The following is a 25,618-nucleotide window of genomic DNA, read 5'->3' as shown; positions in this document are numbered from 1 at the left end:
ATATTTTCTCAGTATAGATCTTTGACAGGATGTTATATATGTCTTACTCTCCAGTCTCTGCTGAATGAATAGTGAGGGGATCAACACTGTAAGTTGGAATGCATGCAGAAATAAGTAATAAAATGTGGAAGAGAAACAGCTTTGTATACTTTAGTTAGAGATCAAAAAAGTTACAGAATCACATGAGGTATGCAGAAATCTTCACAGTTTCTTGGTAGAAGCATTGGCTGGGGCCTTTTTTCATTAGGTCCATTTATATGTCTGACTAGTTTTTAAGAGTACAGCAACCTAACATTTGAAACCCACAGTCTCCTTTTGTGTTACTGTGGAATATCACTTTTGCATGAGTGATGTGAGCATTGCTGAAAAGTCAGGAAATTTCTCAGCTGTGAAAGTTGGATCCTTAAATGATGATTCGTAAAAAATTTTTAAGTGCCTGAGAGTCTTTTATAAGTTTGCATAGAATCAGCTCTTGTAATGAGATAAACACGAAGCCATAAATAAGCCTCATTGTTATTAAAAAAATAAATCAGAATTTAACAATAATGAAAAAGTTATGATTTCTCATTCTTCCTAAAATACAAAAAAAATGTATAGAATTTTTGCCTTCGAACTTCTGTTAGAATTGAGGAGAGTGGAAAATTTTTAAATTTTTGATATCTTTGTCCCTATATTGTAATGATTTCTGCATACACTGATCATGAATCATAGCTTCTATTTACAGAAATGTAATCTTCCTATACCAATTTGATTCTGAGTGAGGATAAGGAGGGTTGAGTGATCAAATGAGTGTCAGTTATGTTGACAGTAAATAAGTGACATCTTGTAAATGAATGGTCCCAGAAACATGGTATCAGTTCTTACAGGGAAAGCAATATGAACAGTTCCTTGTTTTCCTCATCTACCTCTTTATCTGTCTGTGTTAGTTTTGCATCAATTCATCAGCAATGGCATTCTGTAAGAAGTGTCTCAGTGCCTATCAAAGAAAGCTATGGCTCAAGACTGCAGTGCCAGGCAAAATGGACATATATTTCCCTCCTTTCTCAAAGTATGAATTTCTGATGGTGGCTGTTACTTCCTTAGAAGGGATTATGTTTCTGATATTTCTGAGAGCCCAGAGGATGATCCTAAATACCTCAAAGAGGCTCAGACACCGAGTCACTCTCTATGAGTTGAAGAGTGATCAATTCTTGACAACAAGAACCAAATGTCAGTTTTTCCTGACACACTGCACACACAAAATTGACACCTGCTCACAAAGTCTCCCTTCTTTCTCACAGCTGCTATTAGATTAACAAGCATTCTCACAGAAAAAAATGGACCATTTTATGTCACATCATGGTGTGTTAGAAAACATAGGTAGGATGACATTAAAAAGCCTGGAATGAGCTAACCATCTGGGACCTTCAGAAATCCAACTGCTGGCAGAGCTGACCTTGCCCCAGGTAGGTGCAGGTATGGCATGTTAAGCTCTGGTTCAGAGCTTAGGACTGAATTAGAGCTATTCTAATCACTGCAGATAGCATAGCAGGACAGAAAGAATAGTGACATACAAATAGAGCAAAATAAAATTGTGCTAAGGAAGGAAGGAATGAATAGAATAATTGGCTGAGTTTCTTTATTATTACCTTGTAATGAAAAATTTGAGTTTCTTACTGACCTGCTGCTAAGGCCAGTACCATTAAAGTGGAACTGGACTGTTAATAGTGCAAGTATTTCCTTCTGATGCTTCTGGCTTAATGTATCTTTAATTAAGTCTTTTGGAACAACTGCTTTGCTTTTCTTGGAAAAGTGGGAAAATGTTGGTAATAATACATTGTTAATTTAGCAATATAGTTTTTGTAACCTTCAGCACAATTAGTAAAGATTGCTTGGATATTTTGAAGCAAAATTAAATGTTAGAGCTTTGTAATGCACTCTATAATCTTTTTACATGTGTACCTCTTAGCATGCTGCTAAAACAGCAAGGTGATAACAGTAAGATAATTGTCCCTTTTTGTAATTTTCTCAGTGCTATCCCCATAGCAAGTACTGCTGAGCATGTGAAAGATACGCCACCAAATCTTCCCTTTTACATACAAATAAAGATGGAAGAACAAGAAATGTGTTATCAAGACTGCAGATGGGAAAATTACCCTGAGTTCATCAGAGACCAGTGTGAACTAAAAATGAACTCTTAAGTGACTGAAAGTTCAGTTCTGGCAGTAGGCACTGAAAGTATGAAAGCTGGCTGGTTGATACACCTCAGCCTTGCACCAGTGCCCATTCACTTGCCTCCAACCTGCAGTCAGGGCTCAGGTGATGGTGGTGGAAGGGTAATGAGCTTGGGTAGGGTCTGTTCCAGAGGATGTACATCCCACTCATTTACTCTTTGTGTGGGGACAGTGGGGAAGGGAAAGAAGAATTTAAAAGGGAAGAATCTAAACTGTCTGAATTTTCTTTTTCCAAGGGGGAAGGAGAAATGTACTGCTTAATGGATGACGGTACACTACTTATGAAGTCTAAAAGAAAACCTATCTATTAAAGAATATAACTGGAGAAATTTTTCTACTGCTGTGACACCCATGGAAAAAGAGAAAATTTGCTGGGAATATTGCTGATGGAAAAGGAGTTTCATTAAAATTCCCCCCATTCTAGCATATAGATCAATTTGCTTCTGCTCAGTCTTATTTCAATACGTGGCATGATGCATCAAGAGGAAAAGAATCTTCCTGAACTGCAATCACTGGCCATTGGCAATGGCCAGTGGTAATGGCTCCCCTGGTGCTGTTTGTAGACAGCATTCAGGTCTGCTATGGTGTACCCAATATTGCTCTGCTTAAGACAAAAGAGTTTTCACCAGTAAAATACCTTTAAAACAGAATAATTTGTTTTATGTGACAATGTGACAAGGTTTGTAAGATACTTCTCTTTTTTCCAGACCAGTATGTTTGCATTGACCCAGCTGGATACCAAGTACCCACCAAAACTTCTTTATAACTCCTCCCCTCATCTGGACAGGCTGAAAACCTGAAAACCTTTTGGTTCAAGAAAAGGACAGGGTGTTTTGCTGGGTGTTGTGTGAAAGAGAAATAACAATGGCACATCTTTCCAAGTATTTTCTTGGTCAGGAACATCAAATGTTGCTCAAAGTCATTAACTGTTCATGGGCTGGGAAAGTTTTTTTCTTTGGGAATCTATATTTTTTCATGGCAAAAAGGATAATTTTAGGATAATAAAGGATAATAAATGGATGCTTTGTACTGATAAATGCTGTTAGTGAAACATGCCTATAAAGAACAAATTTTCAGGTGCCTTGTAATAAATGTATGTACCAGTCAGAAATAAGGTCTGTTGAGTTTGCACCTCAAAAGGGCAAAGATAATTTAGAACCATTAAGGCAGTCAAATGACAATCCTGAGATGGTAACAAAAGTCTTGACAGTTTAAGCACAAGACCATGAGGGACCTTATGACCATAAGCACAAACGAGTAGTTGTTGATCAGTCTGGATGCAACCTGGAGAGAAACTCGTTTTGGTGTATAATAAGAAATATTGTTTGGCTTACCAGTGCTCACTGAAGAGGTCATAGTGGAACTGAGGTGTGTATCCTGAACAGTGTTAAAACCAAGAATCTTCTGCTAGAAGAATCTGTATATTGAGAAAAGTGGTAAGAAAAATCAGCGAATTTCTGTTAATTCTTTTGCCAAGTAGTGTATGCAGGGTTCAGGTGGCTTAATCATAAATAGAATTGTGCATCAGCCTGTGAAAATTGACTATAACTTATTATGCAGGTGTCTTTGGATTGTTTTTGCAAGTCTGCAAGGCAAATCAGAGTTAACTGTTTCTATACTTCAGAAAAGAACATGCAGAATTGATCACTGTGATATCCTCTGATGTACACACAAGTATCATCACTAAAGAAAATTCTACTCAGGTATTTGGTTAAGGTTTGTTTGATTATGTTTTGATCAATTTCTTTGGTTATATGCCTTTGAAAACTGGATATTAAACATGAATGCAACAGGACTTTGGGAAGGGCTTCAAAATTTCAGTTTGTATTCACTGTCAGAGACATATTTTTCTCTCTGCATTTGGAAATAATGCCCTCTTAATACAGCCACTGTAGCAAATCCTACTATCTGTTCAGTGTATCACGCATATTACGATTTGGTTTATCCTTTCAAGTGGGTTAGAATAAATGAGATTTTCCACAGCTGAATTCTCAAATTGCCTTAAGCTGAACTTGGCTATTGTTGATGCTGTGAAAATGGTGAAAGTTGCATGACACCATTCATTGGTATACTGGGAAAGTAATATCTGAAAGGATGGGAATGTTTAAAAAAAAAAAAAAAGGCAACAGGACCAAAAGAGTTACATTATTTACTCCAGTGTTACAAAAATGTGGAAAATACAAGAAATAGTTGAAGCTGTAAAAATTGGAGACAATATATTTGCTTTCCCTTAAAGTGCAGAAAACAGAATAACAATATCAAAAGAAACCAGATTGTGAGAGGTTGACATTGGCCAGCTGCCAGACCATCAAGTTGCCACTGTTTCACTCTGGCACAAAAGGGATATCCACAGGAACACAAAAAACAAAACAAAACAAACAAACAAACAAACAAAAACAAGGAAGAAAATAAGAATTTTTATCATATGTTGTAGAAGAGTGGAGGGAAAAATGAAGGAAGAAACTGTAGCAATAATTTATCCAGACACGTGGAAAAGATGGCCAAAGTATTCTTACTGATTTGTTCTTGGTGTGGTTCCCACACCAGGCTGCTGGAGCACCTGCCCTGTTGCTCTTCCAATTTTTAGAATATTAGCTTTGAATGCAAAATACCAAGCTCAGTTTTTAGCAAAGGTTCAGAAAGACATTTTATCAAAAAAAGCTAAAGACTTCTGTGTTTCAAATGACCTTCTGGGAACTCAGCAGGCTTAAACCCATGTTGGAAGTGGTACCTGTCATCATGGAGCCATGGACAAACTGGGCATCACACAGCTTGTGGCCCCGTGTGCTCCTGCCTGGCTCCTGGAGATAAAGCAGAAAGAGAAAGAGGAGAAATGATATACAAATAAGTGTTTGTCTAAGTGCTGATATAATTTGGGGTGGGTCATTAGCTATAAAACTTATGTTGGAGAACTCTGGCCTGTAATTCATTAATCTCTGCTGCTTTAATCCACAGCTGTTTGTGAACCTGCTGCAGCTCTGGTGTCATGGCAAACTGGACTCGAGATAAACTGAAGCAGTACAAATAAGGATTGCTGTCATGTGCATGAGCAGTACAGAAAAAGAGGTGAAGCTGAAAAAATGTTCCTAGTAAATACAGAGGCCTTGGGTTGTGAAATTACAGATCCTTACAGTTTCTTTAGAAATGTTATACACGTAGCAGTAATAGCTGGTATAAATTTATTTTACTGACCTCTTTGGTGTACAGGCAGGCAGGCTGAGATTATACTCAAGATTTAGGTATTATATTGTATAGATCTAGGAATTATAGAAGAGCCAGGTGTAAATTTTAAAGTTTGATTTTTGGTTTGGAGATCTCCCTGCCTGAAGTTTCACAGTCTGAAATGTCTACAGAGTTAGATCAGAGAACAGCAGTGAATCTTAACAGAACAAAGGTAGATTAACCAAAATATTCTTCAGCAGCTGGCTCTTAATTCTTTTGCTGTTATGGGATGCAGCCTGTATCATAATTTCATCAAGATCTTAACTTATAAATACATTTCTCCTATTGGCATTAGAAAGCTGCATGGAACTGAAATGCTAAGTTGTACTAGCAAGATAATCAGCAAAAGATCACTACCTAGCCCCATTTTTATTTATTTGTAGTGGTTTGAGGATTTTTTTTGGCTTTTTTCTTTCACTTCTTCCTTCTCCAGTTAACTTTTGGTGTTTATTTGGAAGTTTGAAATATCAAAATATTTTGTCAGTAATTCCTCTGTCATTCCTCTTTTGCAAACTTCTCATCTATATCAGGTTCTAATAATCGTGTTTCACTCAGTCTAACATAACAGTAAGGAATGTGTTTTCTATCAAACTGTGCATGTGTTTAATCCCTACATTTTTGTTAGTGAAGGGCATTATTTTTTTTTTCCAGTATGAGCTCCTCTTTGATGAGCAGCCTTTCCTCCTTAAAAGCTTTTGTACCTTTCATCTCCCTAGACCAGGTGAAGTGCTGCAATGCTGCATTTCTGAACAGATTCTCTTTAAGAGCATTCTCTCTTCACAAAGAAATGAATAGCTTTTGCAGAATGATGTGTGGTTAGTCACAATTGGAAGAGAGTGAGAAAGAAAGCAGTCTCCTGAATGCATGCTTTCATACTGTATGTGGCTAATTAAAATCCATTATTGCTTCCTGCTTTGCAAAAAGCAGTTGAGATATGGATTATTGGTGGCTTGTGGATAAAGTCTGAAGAAGATCACATTGCAAAGCAGTGAACAATTTGCAGCTAGATACCGAAGGGTAATGTATCAGTGATGTATGTTTGAACTGACTGAATGATCAAAATACTGTGAAGCAAAACTGAATAAATTCTTACGGCACACACCCATGGTTGGCAGTGAAACATCCAAACACCATTTTTAAAGGCTTTGATCCTTCTGAAGATATGAACAGTTATGAACAGTACATTCAGACGGATCTGAATACATATGGTAGTTTTAATGCCTGCCCAAGGAATTGGATGCCAGCTGTTGAGTGGTGCCCCAAACTTGGAAACAAGTATGTTTCTTTGAGCTACTTTCCAAGAATTTCCAAGAATCTGTTGTAGTGCTATTGGAATAACTATATCTAAGCAAATATGTAGAATTGGGACTTCCAGTAGATTTTTTTTTGTGTGTGTGTGATTGAAAAACCTGGAATTATTTGAGCACTCCCATTTTATAAGAAACTGTTCAGAGTTTGCAGTTTTTCAGTGAGATTTGAACTGTCTAGGCTGACATGGAGATGGGAAAAGACATGCTACTTCAAAGTTGATCACTCTTGACTGAAAGTTTGCTCTTGGTATAGTTGCTACCACTTTCAGTTCAGAACAGCCAGACCGGGAGGGTAGGAAGAGCTTGATCTTGGGTAAGGCAAGGAGAGTTTTCCAAATATTGTCCATGTGTTTATAGAAAACTTTCACTGTAAGATGTTTCAAAAGAGCTACCTCAGGTCAATACACTGGTGCTATTAAAAAAAAAAAGTTCTGTCAAGAAATTTTTGGTTGTGTAAACATAGCAAGGCATTGCACAGAAAACACCATCCTACAGTAGGGTAAGAGCTCATGTACCCCTAGGGGCTGATTGTTGTTGCAGGCAGATGATGCTTTCATATCCATTGAAACCGCAATTTTAAATTCAGATGGTCTCTGTTGTGCTCTGATTATTTTATGAACAGCTTTGCTTTCCAGCTCCATGCTGGCATACTAATTTGATAGTTATTTCTTTTCTAATTTCTTAGTCTCAGACCTAATCTTTACGCTCCTTCAAATTGTTTTTTATTATTACATTTACTGTTTTAAGCTCTGGTTTCTCTCTGTACCTTAAGTAGCTTGCTGCCAGTGCAGCTTCTTTGCTACACCACTGTGCACACAGTGTTCACTTGCCTGCATTTGCATAATGAGCTAATCTTTGTTGGCTGATTACTTTGTGGAAAGAATTGAACTTTTAACTGATAATAATTGCAATCTATCAAACTGCAATGTCACCTCACAAATGATCAAAGTATGTTTGCTCAAAGTTCTGCTGAAATTTATGAGCTCTCACTCTACATATCGACACCCAGCTGAAAACTTTCCTAACATTCAGCTCCATCAGAACAAAAACTGGGATCTTATTAGGTCAGTTGCTTTGGAGTTAATAAAAGATATTTCTAAAAGAAATTCCAATTCTGTTCTTTGTATAGGTAATGATGTATCTTAGTATAATGTTAGTTTGAGGCCAAGAGAGAAAAGCATTTACTGTTCCAAGCTATAGTTTCAAACTGAGTGCTTTGCCTTGTGCACTGAGCTTACAAAACTAAAATTTTATTTGGAAGCAGAACATACAAAGCTTTAATTTCTTCAGACATATTAAATATGTCTAAAGCTACATATTAATTTACCCACCACATCTAGCTTAAATTGCTTAATTTACCTTTTTTTGTGAAAAAGATTTAGTAAGTGTTAGCATTGCTTTATCTATTCACAGATTAAACTTTTGTGGTAGAATTTGCAAATAATATCTTAGTGTAATTGTCATCAGGATTAAATAAAACAAAAATGTGTCAACATTGGCCTTTACTACATGGCAGAGTTGAATGTTTTGCTACAGTGATAAAGCGCAGTTAAGTCCCTTGGTCTTTGTGAGCAGCACATTCTTTTTGTGAATGACTTTTTCATGAACACAAACCATGAGATTGTTACTGTATTTCAAGGAATTCTTCATGCATTCTGTACCATGTCCTGACATTTTTGGAAATTGCATCAGAAATTGCTGGTACAAATACTGAGGAGAAGGCTCTTTCCTGAAGATCTTGCATGAGCTAAGGTGGAGAGGGACCAAGCATTCTTCTCCATGTTCTACAGCTGTGGATCTGCAGCACGCAGAACTTGATTTGCATGCCATTGTCCATAAGGAGGGATGTGGAATGAGGAAGTAAGCACAACTCTTTCCTGGAAAAAGACATTTGAAGATATATATGTGGAGTTCTCCATACTGCTCATACTTTTAAGTAACACTCAGAGTATTCAATTTATGACAAGGTTCCAGACAGACTTCTGCTAGGACCTGTGACAACTTTTAAAGAGTAGCAAGTTGAACAAACCCTTGTGTGAAGAGGCTGTGGCTAGTGTCAGAGAGGCTAGAGAAAAGCTAAACTTGGCTGATCCAAAACCACATTGTGAGAGTCCAAAATCAATTTAGATTGACTGTATTGTCATCAACCTGGAATTTGCAAGTAATGGTTCAAGTACCCCTTTAGAGTTTGTACCCCTAAGTACTCCTAAGATGAGTTTGTTATCTTCTACTAATGCAATTGTCTTGTAACTCCACTGTTGTTTATTAAAAATGTGTGAGTGACATGGTCCTTAGGGATAGACACTGGCAGGTGTGGTAGACAGTGGAGGAAAAGGACAGATCAATCAGCAATCTGAAATAAAAGCTATGTGCCAAAGAAGATCTGCTGTGGGTCTTAGCAGGGCTTTTCCCAAAGGAAAACTTTTGTTTTAGGTGCTGAGTTTGTTTTCTTAGTTAGACTCAGAGATAACATTTGGGTTTGCTGTCATGTTTCTAGTTTATTGCCCATTTTTATCTTCTGAAAGGGTCATTTGGAAGATCAGTTCTGACATTTACCCCCTCTGCTCTTCAAAGTCAAGTCAAACTGGCTGCTCACAATCCAGACCATTATGTACCATAAGGAATGTTAATGTATTTCTTTAAATCTTTCAAACTTCAGTGGCTGAAATTTACAGTAGAAATAAGTTCATGATGGGGGAAACAAACTATTCTTACTTTGGGATTTTGACACTTTCATCTTCTCTAATGTAACAAATGACAGCTTAAGTGCTTGTGACACAAGCGAAGGAGACATTTTTCCATGTGCACACTATTAGTCATGTTACAGGTTCACCTTGAAACTCAGATGGGGCTCTCACACCAGCCTTAGTATCTAGAAAACAACCCTCACAAAATAAGATGATCTGCTTATGCTGCTTTAATTATATAAACCAGCTAGTGGAAGGATCTGTTAAGAAGCAGTGAGAGTATCACAGAGACAGGGAATACAGAAGGTAGCAGCTTGTTAAGTTGTTTTAGCTGCTCGAAACAGCACATTCCAGGAGTTCTTCATTACCCTTTTTCTGTAATGAGTATTACATTTTAAATAATTCCTTGTCATTCTGGAGGGCAGTGCTGGTGGAGAGGGGGACTACTTTTTTCATAAGAGACATTTAAAATGATTTGCCACTCTGAAAAGAGTCACTGTGCTTTTGGAAAATATTTGATGAAATCTGTTGTCAAAATTCTGTTGAGAATTTTGTCCCGTTATTATTCACCACAGAGGATGAGCTAGCTGATTCAGGGTGGAAGATATCCCTTTTTTCCTCAGCATAGTGTGTTAGTATTGCATGATGTTGTCCATAGCTGTGTGAAACAGCTGGCACTAAGAATAGCCAGTGATAGCTGCAGCAGTGTTGCAGGCTAAAAACAAAACAATAGTTGTTAAGCACTACACTGATATGCTCCCACTCCTTCAGTTCAGGATGTTTTGGAAGCTTCAAGTCTACTGCATGTTGAAGGTCAAGGCAATTATTCAGGATATAAAATTAGTTTCTCTAAGGGACAAAGTTGCATGCCTCCAAGTGACTTGGCTGAAAATTCATCAAATTTAATTTTCATGGGAGTCTGAAAGGGTTGGGATATCTAGAGACCATAGCTTCCTTTCACTTCCAGGTTCTATACAAAATTAATTTCCTACAAATATCTGAATGACTCCAAAGTGATTTAGACAGATGGTCTAACTGGCTTCATGGGTCTACAGTTTCCCTCAGAAGGAAATCCTTGCCAAAATTTTATTTGTTCCAAACTTTGGTATCCTATTTTCTAACAGGATGCTTTTCTCTGTTGATTTATAGCTAGAGGAAAAAGGGCATTATAACCAAACACCATCCTGAATCAACATGGGGAATAAGCTCTTCTGGAGAAGAAATCTTTACCTAGAAAATCCATGACAGAAATTGTGACAGTATACACATTATAGCATTGCTCACAACAGTGGGTTTTAAAAATCAAGAAAAGGTTGATCTGAAAAAAAATCACTTGTAAATTGCCTCCTAAGTGAAAATTGTGTGGCAGTAGATAGCCTAGATAACGCAAAAAATATACCATATCTAAGCCATCAAAAATTTTGAGAGGGAAGTTTAATTGGATGGTTGCACTTGTGAATGTCTGTTTTAAAACTAAAGCAACATTTTAAAAGGTGAGTCAAATTTTAAAGGAGTTAATTCCCACAACATGGATGAATCTGATTCCAAGATAGGCTTTCAGTTAGAGCAGAGAAAATACCAAGAGCAGATTAAATCTTCTGAGAGAGTAAACACTAATTTCTTGTAAACGGTTAATTTCCCTTGGAGTTTTTATTCCTGTGGTGTTTGTTTCCTTAAAAACCTACTCCCAAACAGGCTGCTTTCCTCATTCATAATTTTAAGTGAATTTCATGTATTCTCCTTGTCTTGTTCTATTTCTGAGCAGGAAACTGACCTTATGAAGTATTAGTCAGGTGTCAGTTCCTGATTTAATACCATCTAAACTAATTTTTCAAACCATGTTGAAACCTCCCTATGCACCACTGCTCTGTATATTATGCTTTAAGGCCTTTTGTTTTTTGTGATGGAACAAACAACATTATGCTCTGGAGCTGTGGGGATTTTTTAATTTACTGGCGTTTTGGTATCAGAGAAACAGGGAAGATGTTTTTGCCCGGATACACTGCTGACCATACAAAATTTTTGAATCAATTCTTGCTAGGTGAAGTAATAAAACTGGTACCTTGTTCACGATCTGAAATGTAAAGAATTGTTCTCCCTTAGCTTAGATGTTGAATAAAAATGAACTTTAAAAGGGCAAGATCTGTGTATATGGAAATGACATTTTAAATTACTGGAAACTACCTTGAGTAATCTATTTTGGAAGAGTCATATCTCTGACTACTTATGTATGATCAGTTAATAAACAAAATGCCAGAAGAAGTGTCATAAATATAGTCCATAGATTTACAGAAACACTACAAACACTGCAGCTCTCCAAAGGGGAAATAAATGATAGTTACTTCTCCTGGCATAAATACACTGTTACATTGCAAACAAGTTTTTAATTTTTATCTGCTCAAACTAGGTAAAATTTTATCTTCAGTTCTAGTCCAGTTTGATATATAGGTAGATATTATCATTTGAAAGGGAAAATATACGCTGAAATTACCATCTATTCTTGAATCTATGGACAATTGCTATGGATTAGCTAAAAAGTACTTGACAACAACACAAAATGGTTTAGAAAAGCTGACACTTTTAACCTCTTGTCCCACTGATTGAGCTGGACATATTTAAACAATCAAACCCAGAGTTTTGCATGATTTACCATTGATCTATTTTTTTTCTACCACATCTAAAATATTTGTTTTAAAGTTTCTAGCTGCTTTCACTGTCAGTACTTCTCTTGTGGAATGAACACTTTATATGGTAATGGAGAAACTATTTCCACCCGTAGAACTGTAATTAAAAAAAAAAATTGAATTTTTTTTAGAAAGGTATTCAAAGTTTCCTAAAATAAAATAATTTGACAAAAGCCAACTGGGCAGACATGAAGAGGTGAAAATTATTTTTGAATATTACTGGTTTTTATCCCAAAAGGCTGACTCATGCTGCAGAGACTAAAGGAGGTATTTTGGAAACTGTGCATATTTTAGAAATAACACAGATGTTTCTATCCAGCATGGCATCCCAGCTGATGGTCAAGGGGATATGACAGACAGGTAGAAGCAGCAAGGCTCAGTTGCCTCTAGTAGGAGCCTGGGTCAGGACTGCTGACAGCATATTTGGGAGGATCATGTCTTCCTACAACTGGCTTCTCAGTTTTTCCAAGCTGGGGATTTATTTAGTGTCTTGTTTTGGGAGTGTTGCACCACTATGTTAATTTTAAATCAAGTTTAGTTATATATTTTAGGTACAAGGAAGGAAATACTTCTTATCCTTTAGTGCCTGTGCTGTCACGGGGGATTGGGAACAATGAGAAAGATGAAAATAACAGATAGAAAAAGCCTGACAAAAGTAAATACAATTATGATGGAAAGCAAGGAAGAAGCAGCTGGAAGAGGAAACCAGAAAAACACAAATAGATTTTGAGATAGAAACTGTCTACATCTCAGTAGAATAGCTCCCTAAAAGAAAATAAGGAGCTGAATGGAGAAATTTATATATAAACCAGAAAAGCTGGTTGAGTCTTCAGACTGGAGGTAATATAGTATGTGAGAATGTCTTCAGGTATCTATTGCTAAAATGGTCATTTGTTTTCAGACTGTCGTTGATCTAGAGAAGATGCCACTGGTTTCCCCATCACTTCAAGCTTTATTTCACTCTACTTGTAATAGGTGTCAATGTCCTGTTTCTCTCATAGGGCACAACGGACTTTTAAATTATTACCAGGTATTAAGATTTAGAATTTACATTAAAAAAGCTTTTCATGCACTGTTTTATGGATGTTCTCTAATTCATCATCTCACCATATATGGACTGTATGAAAATGTACCTGTTTTGCAGATGGGAAAACTGCACTTGATTGAATTGCTGCAAGCAATGCAAAAATTGCTTTTATCAGTAGCACTGCTTAGTAGTCAGGCTGTTTGCTTTCTACTATTTGTATTTGAGTTTTCTTTCTGGTTATTGTGTACAGGGTCTCTTTGAATTAATTTGATGCAATAGTGATGAAAATTGTTAATATTAAGGGTCAGCTCTGCAATACCTTTCTCTTCTTTGTTGGGGGACAAGGAATACAAAATGACAGCTATTTATATGGCAAGAGTCCCTGGGTTACTCATATGCCTATCACAAGGGCCTATTTTCCTGAAAAATTTCTGCTGCTGCTAAAGGAACTGATGCCTTACTTCATAATGGATATTTAATCAACCATGGTCTGTCTAGAAACATGTATATATTAGTGTTCAAGTGTTATTCACCACCTGGGTGTTTGTTATTTGTTATTTCTTGGTTTGAGATATATGCCAAAATAAGGTTATTCAAGTAAAGAGAAACTGCTATTAAGGTTAAATGAACAGATAACATGTGAATCATAACATCCACTGGCCTCAGTGTCAGGCAAACACTTGGTTCTATCAGTTCGTGTCGTAATTCCTTCCTCATACTTGCCAGCCTCTTTTATTCGTGTAGGTGAGCTAACACAGTTCACAAAAGTGCAAAAATATTTAAAACATGTCTTTGCTAGGCAGGAATAAAGGTTAACTTGTGAACTTATGAAGTGCACAGTCAGGAAAGAAGAAGTTAGTGGCAAAACCTTTGTCAATGTTCACTCTTAGGTTGCATATAATTTCAGAAATTTCATTGGAGGTTCTAATGTGTTTTATAATTTGAATTTGAGTATGTACTCAATTCATGTATATATATATCCATTTTATCTAGCAAAGTTATTTTTCAGGAACTTTGTAGTAATGTTTAGTTTGTCTCCCAGGAATGTGGTAACAATATTGGCTAAATCTAAATTCAACATTTGCGGTTTCCACTGGAATTCCAAAATACTTACTAGATCATTAATTTCTAATAAACATATTTTGAGATTTTGAGATTGACGTTATTGCATGTATTGAAAAAACATAGCATTTTTCCTTTTTCTTTAGCCAAGTAATAATTTTCAAAGATTCTAATTTCATTCAGCACAAAGGCTATTAATGCTTTATTACATAAAATTATTATTTTTCAAAGACAGTAATATCAAGTCTTTTTACATTGCACGTATTCAAACATCCCGTTTTCTCAACATTATCCACAAAGTTGCAACTGAGAATTTTTTTTTTCATTTGCTGACTTTTCATGCACATGAATACACAATAGCAGTTGTTTCTAAATTAAAAAAAAAAAAAAAATCCCTTTGTCAGACCCGAGTAAGGCTTTAGGATGATGTTACAAGGAGATGACAAAGAGAGAATGAGAACAGGTTCAAGGCTTTATAAGGAAGACACTTCAGCATCCTACAGGTGGCTTCTGAAGCTGCCTTCTGCTAACTGAAAATGAGGCTGTGCACATAACCTGCCTGGGAAAGTCTGGTTATCAAAAGTAGGTTATGTCTTATTGAAAAACTATATTCCGAAAACCCTTCTTATGTATTTTACAGTATGTACATTTCAACAGCCTGGCTCATTTTAGGTGACTGATGTATCAATCAATAAATCAATCATCATCCTTTTAAAGGATGTAATCAAAACTGTAAAATAAAGTGCTTGTTTGCTTCATCTATGCATTCTCTGCTCTTATGGTCCTCATGTCTTTCAGCAGCATCGGTCTGTAGATCTCCTCCAAGCTTTCCATGTAGTCTAAATAATCACTCACTCGAAATCCATGCAGTGCTTCCTCCTGCACAAATACACATAGAAAGCAGTATTTAGCTATAAAAAAATGTACAACTCAAATTTAATGAATTCCAAGCTTCTAAAGATAGCTCATTTTGTTCTGATTGCCAGAGCCTGCCTGTTTAAAATAGATTTTATGTTTTATTTAGAAATACAGATTTGGCAATGTCTGTTTCCAGACAGTTTCTTTTCTAATTACACACTTGGTATCAGAGAATTTTATTTAATGAGGACATTGTTTACCTCATTTTTGAAGAATATTTCATTGAAGATTTTTAAGAAAAGAAAAGTAAGCTTAAAAAAGGGAAAACCAGGTATTAAAATATTTTTTGAAAGAAGGTTTTACACCAGCACACGGCATAAGTTTATAAATGTTACTTTTATATCTAGCTAGACTCTAAAGAAAAACAGTAGATGCATATTTTTAAATCAATGATAAAAGAAGACCTTTAAGAAGTGCTTAAATAAAAACAGAATCAACTGTTCTTCACCACTTCAAGTGAATAATTCTTACTAATTCCAAAACACAGAGTAAAAAACAATGCCCTCAGGAAATGAACAGATAATGTTCTTCTCATGGTTACTATATTGGAGGGATAAGGAAGATGCATCACAGAACACAGGATCCTGAAGAAGAGTTAGGTAAAAAGGGTTAATTTGTTGTTGTTGTGTGCTCATCATCTACTAATCAGTATTACCACTGTTGGCAGCATGTGCTGCAAAAATCTCTCTGGAGCCAGCCTCTGTGGATATATGCTGTACCTCTGGCACATTAACTGTGAATCTCTGCTAAGCAGAATTCTCCTGAGAACATCTACTCAGGCTTGGAAAACTGCATTTCAGCATCTGAACAGGAATTCAAATAGTCTTTATATTTCTTTTCCTCTACACAGAAGCAAAGCAAAAGTAAGATTTTACCTTCCAAGCTGCTCCTCATGCATTGTGAGAAGGCTGACTATGGTGGAATATAAATTTATATAAAAATATTATTCTATTCTATTCTATTCTATTCTATTCTATTCACACACTAAATGGAACTAAAATGGCATGTATCAACAGAACAATGGGGAAGGGCTTCAAACTCAAAGAGGGTAGGTTTAGGTTAGCTATGAGGAAGAGCTTTACTGTGAGGATGGTGAGGTATTGAAAAGAAGTTGTGGAACACTGGAAGGGTTGAAGGCCAGGTTCAATGGTGCAGTGGAAGATGGATTGGAACTAGATAATGTTTAAGGTTCCTTCCAACTCAAACCATTCTGCAGTTCAATTTGTTTTAGTTTCAATTAATTAAGACTTATCAATAGCAGGAGTAAAAGTTAAGTATGCTCCTTTTTTTCTTCAGTGGTCACTCAATAAATTGCAGATATTACAGTACTGCATTAATTTACATTCTTTTCCCGTTAATTTAACAGTAACATGCCAAATCTTTAGCCTGTTTATACTGCATGTGGCAACGTAGAAATTCTCTCTTCTCTATTTTACATATTCTATCCAATAATGCCACCAAGATACAGTTTTTAAGACATGTCTTAAACCAGAGAAAACAATACAACACATTCATTAGACTGTGTACCAAACATTTTCAAGGAAGATGATGGGGCTGAGATATTTTTCCATATTTAAGAATATCTAAGTTGGATGTAAACCAGTCAGAAAACTATTATACTTAGGACAGACTGAGATGCAGATATCTATTTGTCAAAAATTTTTTGACAGATGAAAAGACTAGAGAAATAAAGAAAAATGTCCTTGTGAAGAAGAGTAAGATACTGCATCTATTTATGACTGCAGCTATAGCTATGTACTACCCTGCAAAAAACCCAAACATAATTTATAATTGGGAAATAATATGAAATTGCAAGGCTGGTTGTATAATAATTGGCATTTCTTCAAACTACCAGCTTACTCAGCTTTGCGCCACATCTCTACAAGCTTCAGCAAGAGACCACTGTGCAAACCCACCTTTCTGGATAGCATCTCATTCAGTGAGATTGAATACACATACAGAGAACTGAATCAAATGCTCTCATGACTTAATGTGCTTATTTTCTTTGCTCATGAAGGAAATTTCTCAGTACAAAATGCAGGAAAGCTATTTTCTGGAAAATACATGATACACGATTTCCTGCCAGATAACAAATAAAATTAAATTATTATTTCACTCATTTAAAATGACTGAGTGAAATTAGTAAGAATTTCAGATTAAGTAATATATATATCCTCAGTATTCAGAGCTTCACTTCTCCTCAGCAGTTGAAAAATTAAGAAACCCTTACTTTCAGAAAAACCTGAAGATCTCGGGCTTCTGTATGCTTCAGGATGTCTTGCTGTAGGTGTCTGAACACAGAAATACACATATATATTTGATAATCAGGACCAAGGAAAATACATATGGCAATGTAATGACAGATCTCACTCCAGTCCATGTAATTCCAGAAACACTGAGTTATCCATTGCAGACAGATCTAGATGAGAATGAAATTATATATAATTAAATAATTCTATAGATTCAGTCATAATTGTTCAGCTTTATCTCTTTTCTATACTACAGAACCTTTTCCCTATAACACTACCCCAGTTGTGAAAATAAAAAGGATAAAGTACAAAAGAAGCCAAGATTCACCATTTTTTAATGCACAGCCTCTGAATAGACTCCTAGTGAATTTGGTGACTAAACCTAACACTGTATCCATGCATCTCACTTGTTCGAGTATATTCTGGCACCTCCTCAGGTTGAGCTTCTAAGTCCAATGAAAGCAACAGTTATTTTTTTCAAGGTTTTGTTTTAAATGTGGCCTAAAGGGTAATGACAGTGATGACGGCATGTTCAGTGTGGGTCTTCCTTTCAATTAAAGTAGTTCTATGCATTATAAATGAATATTATGCCCTCCCTAGGACATGTTTCCATTTAATGAAGTGAGTATGAACACAGTGACTCCTTAGTCCTGCTCTAAATTGCAATGCATTAAGAGATATAATGCACATTTCATTTGGTTGTAGACCACAAATCTTCTGCTAATCATTCCTTAAAGTGTTTAAAAATATGCAGCGGAATTACCATGATTCTAATTAGATGACAAGAACCATAGTCTGGCAGTAAATCTGTTTTGAGGTACTTATTGAAGCACACAAACACTTAAATACATCAGAACTGTTTCCACAGGTCAGAGTTTGTTTTTAATACTGCAGTAGAACTGCAAAATCACACAGAAGATACAGTGGCACCTATAAGTTGCCTTTCAGTAAGTCATTACATGAATGAAAATATCCTTGCTAACAGTTTAGAACAGAATCTAGTCTATTACTGAGTGCACACAATTAAAAAAAGACAATAATGTAACTTGCACAAGAATAGCTGAAGGAGTGACTGTCCCCATGTGTTTTCCTCATCCCAAAACAGGAACCTCATTACAAGCAGCTTATTACTATGCTGAGATAAATTCCTTCATCTGCTACTCTTCTCTCCCCAAAAACCAAACCCCTATCTGACTACTTTAAGCAATGTTTGTACCACACTGGCATCTGCCCCCATTAATAAGTCTCTTTAGCTGCAAATCTTTTAGCAAAAAGGAATTTTGAAGGCATAAAATGAAAAAGTATTTTTCTTGCCTTGGCACAGCAATATGCTTTCTCACTTTGGCAAGACGTCCTTTGCATGGACAATCTAATTGCATGGAGCTCTTTACCCTTCATCATGATTGCAATCTTTACAATGCTTCATCCATAGCTTCCCATTCTACTAAAAATTGTTGTAAGTAGCAAAATGAAAGCTGGTGTTATAGATAATTATTCTTCTGTTGTAACACCTCTTTAATATGAAAGAAGTGTGTTTTACCTGATTGTAATAGTTATAGTAGCGCATACAAAATTAATTTTTTTCTGATATCACAGGAACTGCTTCCCAGTATAAGTACTGCAAATTACCCATTTCTCTCCGATGGAAAATCTAGATAATTGATCCAGGGAGTAAGATATTCTGTTTAAATGCTAAATCTGAGGATTTAGTATATATTATTTGTATAATTTTTCTGTATGAACATGTAATAAAAGGTCATCAGCTCCAGTACACTGGTATTATTTTATGAGTCACTTACTTTCTATTTTTAGATGCTCTGAGTCACTATGTGTTCTTATCTCTTACCCTCAGTTTTATAACCCCCACACAATGCCACTTAGAAAAAACTGCCAGTAGTTCACCAGTGTCCTTGATTTTGTAGAGTTAAATGGACAGGTTGATGATACTTTAATACACTTTGATCAGTTACCTGGGATGGAGTGAAACCAGACATGTGGAAGGCTGAACAGACAAGGGGCAACTCTGCTTTCAGCAACATTTCAACATGGTGAGCACTGCAAAAATAGACTGGATGGATGCCATATTCCACTGTTGTAACAGGCAGGTGTACCTGGTTAACAACAACAACAACATCATCAACAATGAATTGAGGAGTAGGATTAAAGACTACAGAAATGTGTTGTTTTTTAATGCCTTGCTGAGAACAATATATAAAAACATACACTTTTATATGTAAGATAAGTAATTCTGATTATTTTAGAGACAGGAAACAGGATAAACAAAATAGGTTGTACTTCCATGAAGAAAAACATGTAGGTAAAAAAAGAAAAGTGTTAATAAATATATCCTGATTGTTGTTGTGCATTAGCAGTCTAGTTCCTTATTGTACACAGGCTTTAACTGTCAAAACAGGGATGGAGAAACTGTTGCTCTATTTTAAACAGGAGAACAGAAGGAAAAAGAATGATTTCTGCTGTATTTTTTTCCTCCATTTTGTGGTGGAGTAGAACTTCCATTATATTTGAAGTTGTTTTTTGTGTGCACATATCTTTGCAGTCTGTGTGGAGGGTGTGAGTGAAATTCTATTATGAGCAGCAAAAGGAGCAGAGGTTTTATCACTACGGAAGGCTCTGGATATCAATGCCCAGTTCCAGTTAATGAATCCTTGGCACCAGTGGTTTTTTAGCACTCATATAATGGAGCAAATTTCAGCACAAATTTCATTATGCTGGAACAACCTCAGGCCAGACTCAGTGCTGAATGGACTGATACCATTATCCCTTCTGGTGACAAGACAGATCACTTGGTATTGCTACAGAAGTTGCCATGTAGAAGAAGTACAGAATCTAATCTGTGCTTCTTGTACTACAGAGTTCTCTGGTAGAGACTACAGTTTAGAGTTTATGTTCAAAACATTCAAAACAACATTACAATGGACAAAGGGGTTTTATTTTAAATAGCTGGGAACACCCATAATGCAAGATAGAAATTATGCTTCCTATACTACAACCTCAATCCAGGATACTGACAATTTAAAATTATCAATCATCTAGTATGTGTACAGTAATAATTTTTAAAATTTACTAAATATACTCAAATGTATTAAGTAAATTTCAAAACTGTCACTAAAAAAACCCAGATGGATGGACTTGCTCTGTAAAGGTCATTCAGCAGTATCACAACCTTCACACAGAATTTAATGCCACTAACAAAGTTTGTTTTACTGTTAGTTCTCAAATTCATTAACATTGTCTTCACTATCAGTCCATCTGCTACTTCTCTCCTTTTAAAAAAAATATTTAAGCAAATATCAGATCTAGATTTTTCCATGAATTTTTCAAGGTCATGTATTTAGCTAGCGGGCCTTGAGAAAAATATATTGCACTAGGAAAAAAAGAAAGATACAAACAAAAAATCAAAAAAAAACCAACAACAACAAAAAACCCCAAGAAATAACCCCAACTAAGGAGATGAATACGATTAATAAAGTCTCATTTGTAAACTTTCGAAGAAGCCTTTCAGAAAGAAACAGGTTACAAATTCTTACGGATAAATGCAGTCTTGGTAGCCAGAGAAATGCTGAAACAAGAAGACGTGAAAATTGCTGAAGAAACGTCAGTGTCCTCTCCCTGTCCCCAGACATTATGAGGAAGATGGAAGATGCAAACCAGTCATAACCAGCATAGTGCTTCTGCAAGCAGCCTGAATGGGAAGGTTAAGGAACTTGGGCAGAGGTTTCCTTCTCTCTCTCCTATTCTCCTTCAGCAACCACAGCTCTCCTTCTCAGGCTCACACACACGGAGCCAGGAGCTGGCTTGTTAGACATGGCCAAGGAGAACAGAGCTGCACAGAAGGCAGTAAAAGTAAACAAAAAGCAAGTAAATGCAAAACAACCTGCACCAAAACAAGTATGCTTATAAAGCGCAAAAAGAGAGAATAGTGGAGGAGCAAAACAAGAGTTACAATTACTGAAAAAAAAAATCGTAAAAGAAAAGTCTTAAAAATGAGATTCGGCACATTCCGAATAATACATCTGAAGTATAATTTAATAGTGGTATGCAAATCTAACAGAAAAGAACGTAGCAAAGCTTGTTGAAAAGCTGTTATCTGTTTTATTTTTTTTTTTTACAGGAAGTTTCAGAGTTGATCCAAAAGAACCAAAAGTCTAGCCACTCCTGTTGATCAGACTGGATCTACTTATCACACTTATCACTACATGGACAGTATCATTAACAGTGTTGGTATTGTGGGAGTACCACAAATACTCATTAATGTTCAAAGGGGCATTAATGCAGGCTCCTTATCACACTCAAAGATGTGATCTCACTCCAAAACAGTTGATGATAAATGTGAATGAGATTTGCACTTCTAACAAAGTATGAGAACAAAAGGTGAACATTTTCTTGAATGCATTGGGTATGCATTTAACTTAATAAAATTTCAAAAAGTGCTCTTTTAATTTTTTTTCTTTCCATAAATATTTCACACCTACACCTCTATTAAAAGTACAAATCAGTTCAAATTCCACTGAAATTTTTAGACTGTAGAACTTATACCATCAGGAAAGGATACAAAGAGAAGATGCCACAGTTCTTTGCTGTTGTTTCAGAAACTCCTCACAATTCATTAACACGAAACACAGCCCATTTTCAGCATCTTCTTTTAGCAAGTTTAAATACTTTCCATATCTATTTCAAAGAATTAAAAAAAAACAAACAAACCAACAACCTCTTTAAAGATTAATTTTTTTTAATTCCTAAAAAGGAATAACTCATTTAATAAACCTTTATTGAAACGTTAAAGTGTCATAAAGTTGTTCATCACTAAAACTATGCTGTAGATATACACATAAATGATTAAGAAAAACCTTCTATGGTCTATCTAGAAAGGATACACAGCAAACATCTGTTGCTCATTGTCACAAATCCTCATCCAAATACCCTATAGTTCAATTTTAGAGACAGTGGTGGGGAGGAGCAAGTATTCTAACACATATGACTCAGTTTCTTCACATACAATATTTAGAATTGGATATAATTATTATACATGTAATTATTATAATCAGAATTCAAACATTAATGCTAAAGACAACAATCAGTGGAAGTACAGACATCTAACATCCTTCTTTTCCTTCATCCCAGCTCTGCAAATTACTAGCCAAATAAAATGTTTAAATGGCATATAACTAAGCTTAGCTAAACAGAACCATTTAGAGAAGCAATGCGAGGGAAAAAAAGACACATAATTCAGGATAATGCAATTTTATGGTAAATCTTACTAAAACATTACAATTAGTCTTTACAAAAATAGAGGATAATAACATACATAAACTGTAAAGATAATTTAATGATGTACTAATACCTTTTTTCAATTCCAGTTAGAATTAATTTTCTTAAAGTTTATCTTAGATTTAAATGGTATAAAGCAATGAGTTGATGGATTAAGTATTATTAAAGTCATTCCATGAAAATCAAATAAATCCTAGAAATACTCTAGGGAAATATTTTAGTACCATCTACCTGACTGTCATTTCAACACCAAGCTGCTGCACAGCTGAAAGGTTTTCTTTCTTCACATCTGCGTCCATGGCTAAAACAAAAGAAAATAAATGAAATAAAGTATTATAAGAAATATGATATAAACTGAATGCTAATGTAAAGCTCTTTCTGTGTATGAATACCAATTCTGGAGAACTGTCTCCTATTCAAAATTATTTTGGTAAGTGTTTGGAAAGGATTCATAAGAATTCGCATTCTTCACAGACTTTTTTGAAAATGAAATCACCCTCTTTATAAGGAAATCTTCATGATTAGTATGGTTATCATGATGGTTATCATTAGATTTACAGCAAGTGACATCTTTTTCAGCCCCATATCTTAGTAGAACTTTATCCTTTTCAGCCTAGAAATCAGATAAGGCAGCCTATTCTCATCCACCTTCTTCCATTCCAGAGGCCTTAAAATTTTCTAGCTGTAATTCCAACTTGTTAACTTTATTAACAAAAATTCTATTTTGATATGAATCACAGAAAACTTTAAAACTGATGGATTTATAAATTAATTAAATCCTGTATTTACATGCATATTTTCACACAGTAAAATATACTCCATTTTCTGCAGTTGTTTATATTAAAAATCTAAGTTAGAAAAATTAAAAGCAAAAATTAAATGTAAATTACATTTAAAGCAACCACTGCTGTAGAATTTCCTCAAAATTTCAAATTCTAAATTAAATTTTAAATGGACATTTTCCCTATCAGGTACATGTTATAATTTAAGATAACTATACCATACCATAGATAAAAAATTGCAATCTAATAATATTATGAGTTACAAAGCTGAGGGAATAAACCTTTAATATATTTTGAAAATGCTACTTAAAACCAGAAAGAAATAAAACAAATAAAATACCTTATTAACTGACAACATTTGTTAAAAATGTAAATAATAGATATGGCAGCAGAAGTTAGAAGTACATTCATTTAAATGATAAATGTAAAAATCTAATCAAGAAGATCACACAATAACTTCTTATGTATTTTTTGTATATCCTCAGACAGACAGAGAAATCTGTCAGAGAAAGTAAAGGATTACCTGGCTATTTATATAGGTAAACACTCTATGTTTCTGGCACAAACAGGGACTAAGGTATTAAAGATGAAACAGTTCCAAGTTCAAGGAGGAAATGACTCGAATGGGAAAAAAAAAGACAAAAAAATAAGACCAAAAAGAAGACTCTGTCTGCTCATATGAGATGAGGTAGGTTAAAATTTTTATGAAGAAAATAATACAGCAAAATTAAATTCGACAATGAAGCAATAAAATTCAGCAGAGGAAGGATGGCAAGAATAAAACCCCACTCTGCTTTATAACTTTCACAGAGAGCAATAATTTAAATGTTACAGTTGTGAGAAATTAACCTTGTACCTTTGACAATATACATATACATAACAAAAATCAACTGGTCTTTGAGTAAAAGAATCTTATTCAATAATCTGAAGGGGCTGAAACAGTAAACCCACATCAGAGAGGTTTTTTGCAATCCAAAGAACAGAAGTTCAAATATCTTTTGCATAGCATACCAGTAGTGCAATCTTTGAAATAATAGATATAAATTCACAGGACATTTCAGTTAAAACCCCACAGAGATGACTGAAATATTCATAATTTTTGACAGCTCCTGCTCCAAGTTCCCTGTTTACTCAGGCTGCAATTGCCATACTAAGTCAATTCACTTCCAAATTCGTGTGTGCAAGTGGGAAGATAAGAGGCATAGATACATCTTAGAAAATAGGGGGAATTTAAATGAGTTAGCCATGGCTAATGACTAATTCAGTCCTAACACCACCATGTTTAATGGCAGCAGAGGCAAGGAGAGCAATGACCTCAGAGCTCCAATGCAGTCCTGCTTCCATTTTGAGGTGGATCCTCTCGTGGGTGGCAAGGCAGGTATCCCATTCTGGCAGGGGAGTAATGAGGAAAAGCTGTATCACAACTTGCTGTGTAAGCCCACTGTCTATTCTGTAACAGTTTACAGTAAGTACTGAATGCTCATTGTCCATTAACATTAAAAGAACATAACTAATTTCACTGATTTTCATTGACTTTTCTTCTCTGGTGTAACAATTTCTTAGTGTCTGGAAAGGGATTTTTTCCCCCAGCACACTTCCTTCTGATATTTTCCTCTGTATTGCAAAGGAAGATAAAATGAACTTGAAGTCTGGATTGAATAATAATTCTCTATCACACAGTACCTTACCAAGGCAAAACCTCTTCCTTTCAGACACCACTGTATTTGGCATAATCACAGCTCTGTACTATGCTAATCCACAAATTGTATTTCTTTGTCCTGGGTCAAAAGTTCTTATTTTTCCCTTTGTTTATCATTTAACAAACTGGGAAGACTAGGCTTAAGAACACTGTAAAGTAATTTAGAATACACAAAGTACTACTTCCCACTGATTAAAAACTGGACCTAGAAACTTAAATGCTCCATTAAACTTAGAAAAATGCTATGAAAAACAAGTGCAATTGCATAACGCGTATGCAATCCACAGACAAACACATTTGTTATCAGATTTGCTTGTTGTGACTGTACTATTGTGATGATGCTCATACATCTGATTTAATGCACTGAGTTAATTTTATACAAAACTTTTTTGACAAATATTTTTCAATACACATGATATAATTGTCTTGAAACACGAAAGGTTCCATAACAAAAAGGCATGGAGAAAAATCAGTTG

General features: G+C 35.4%; 1 protein-coding gene across 5 annotated transcripts in view; it reads right to left on the bottom strand.

Moving 5' to 3' along the window:
* Positions 1–14,378: 14,378 nt before the first annotated feature.
* Positions 14,379–25,618, bottom strand: part of TBC1D32 (TBC1 domain family member 32) — a 74,118-nt gene continuing 62,878 nt past the window's right edge. For 3 of the 5 annotated variants that reach the window (XM_014876716.2, XM_088161869.1, XM_088161867.1), the window contains 6 exons: positions 22,893–22,962; positions 21,946–22,061; positions 20,921–21,075; positions 19,343–19,483; positions 17,354–17,542; positions 14,379–15,084 (listed from right to left, as the gene is read on the bottom strand). In XM_014876716.2, coding sequence (XP_014732202.2) covers positions 14,965–15,084; positions 17,354–17,542; positions 19,343–19,483; positions 20,921–21,075; positions 21,946–22,061; positions 22,893–22,962 — 791 coding nt within the window. In that variant the 3' untranslated portion in view covers positions 14,379–14,964. The remainder of the gene's footprint in view (positions 15,085–17,353; positions 17,543–19,342; positions 19,484–20,920; positions 21,076–21,945; positions 22,062–22,892; positions 22,963–25,618) is intronic. The other 2 variants (XM_088161871.1, XM_088161870.1) reach the window with 1 other exon arrangement.

This window comes from Sturnus vulgaris, chromosome 3 (genome assembly GCF_052056855.1).
Source record: "Sturnus vulgaris isolate bStuVul1 chromosome 3, bStuVul1.hap1, whole genome shotgun sequence".
NCBI lineage: Eukaryota > Metazoa > Chordata > Aves > Passeriformes > Sturnidae > Sturnus > Sturnus vulgaris.
This window is presented reverse-complemented; position numbering and strand designations above follow the sequence as displayed.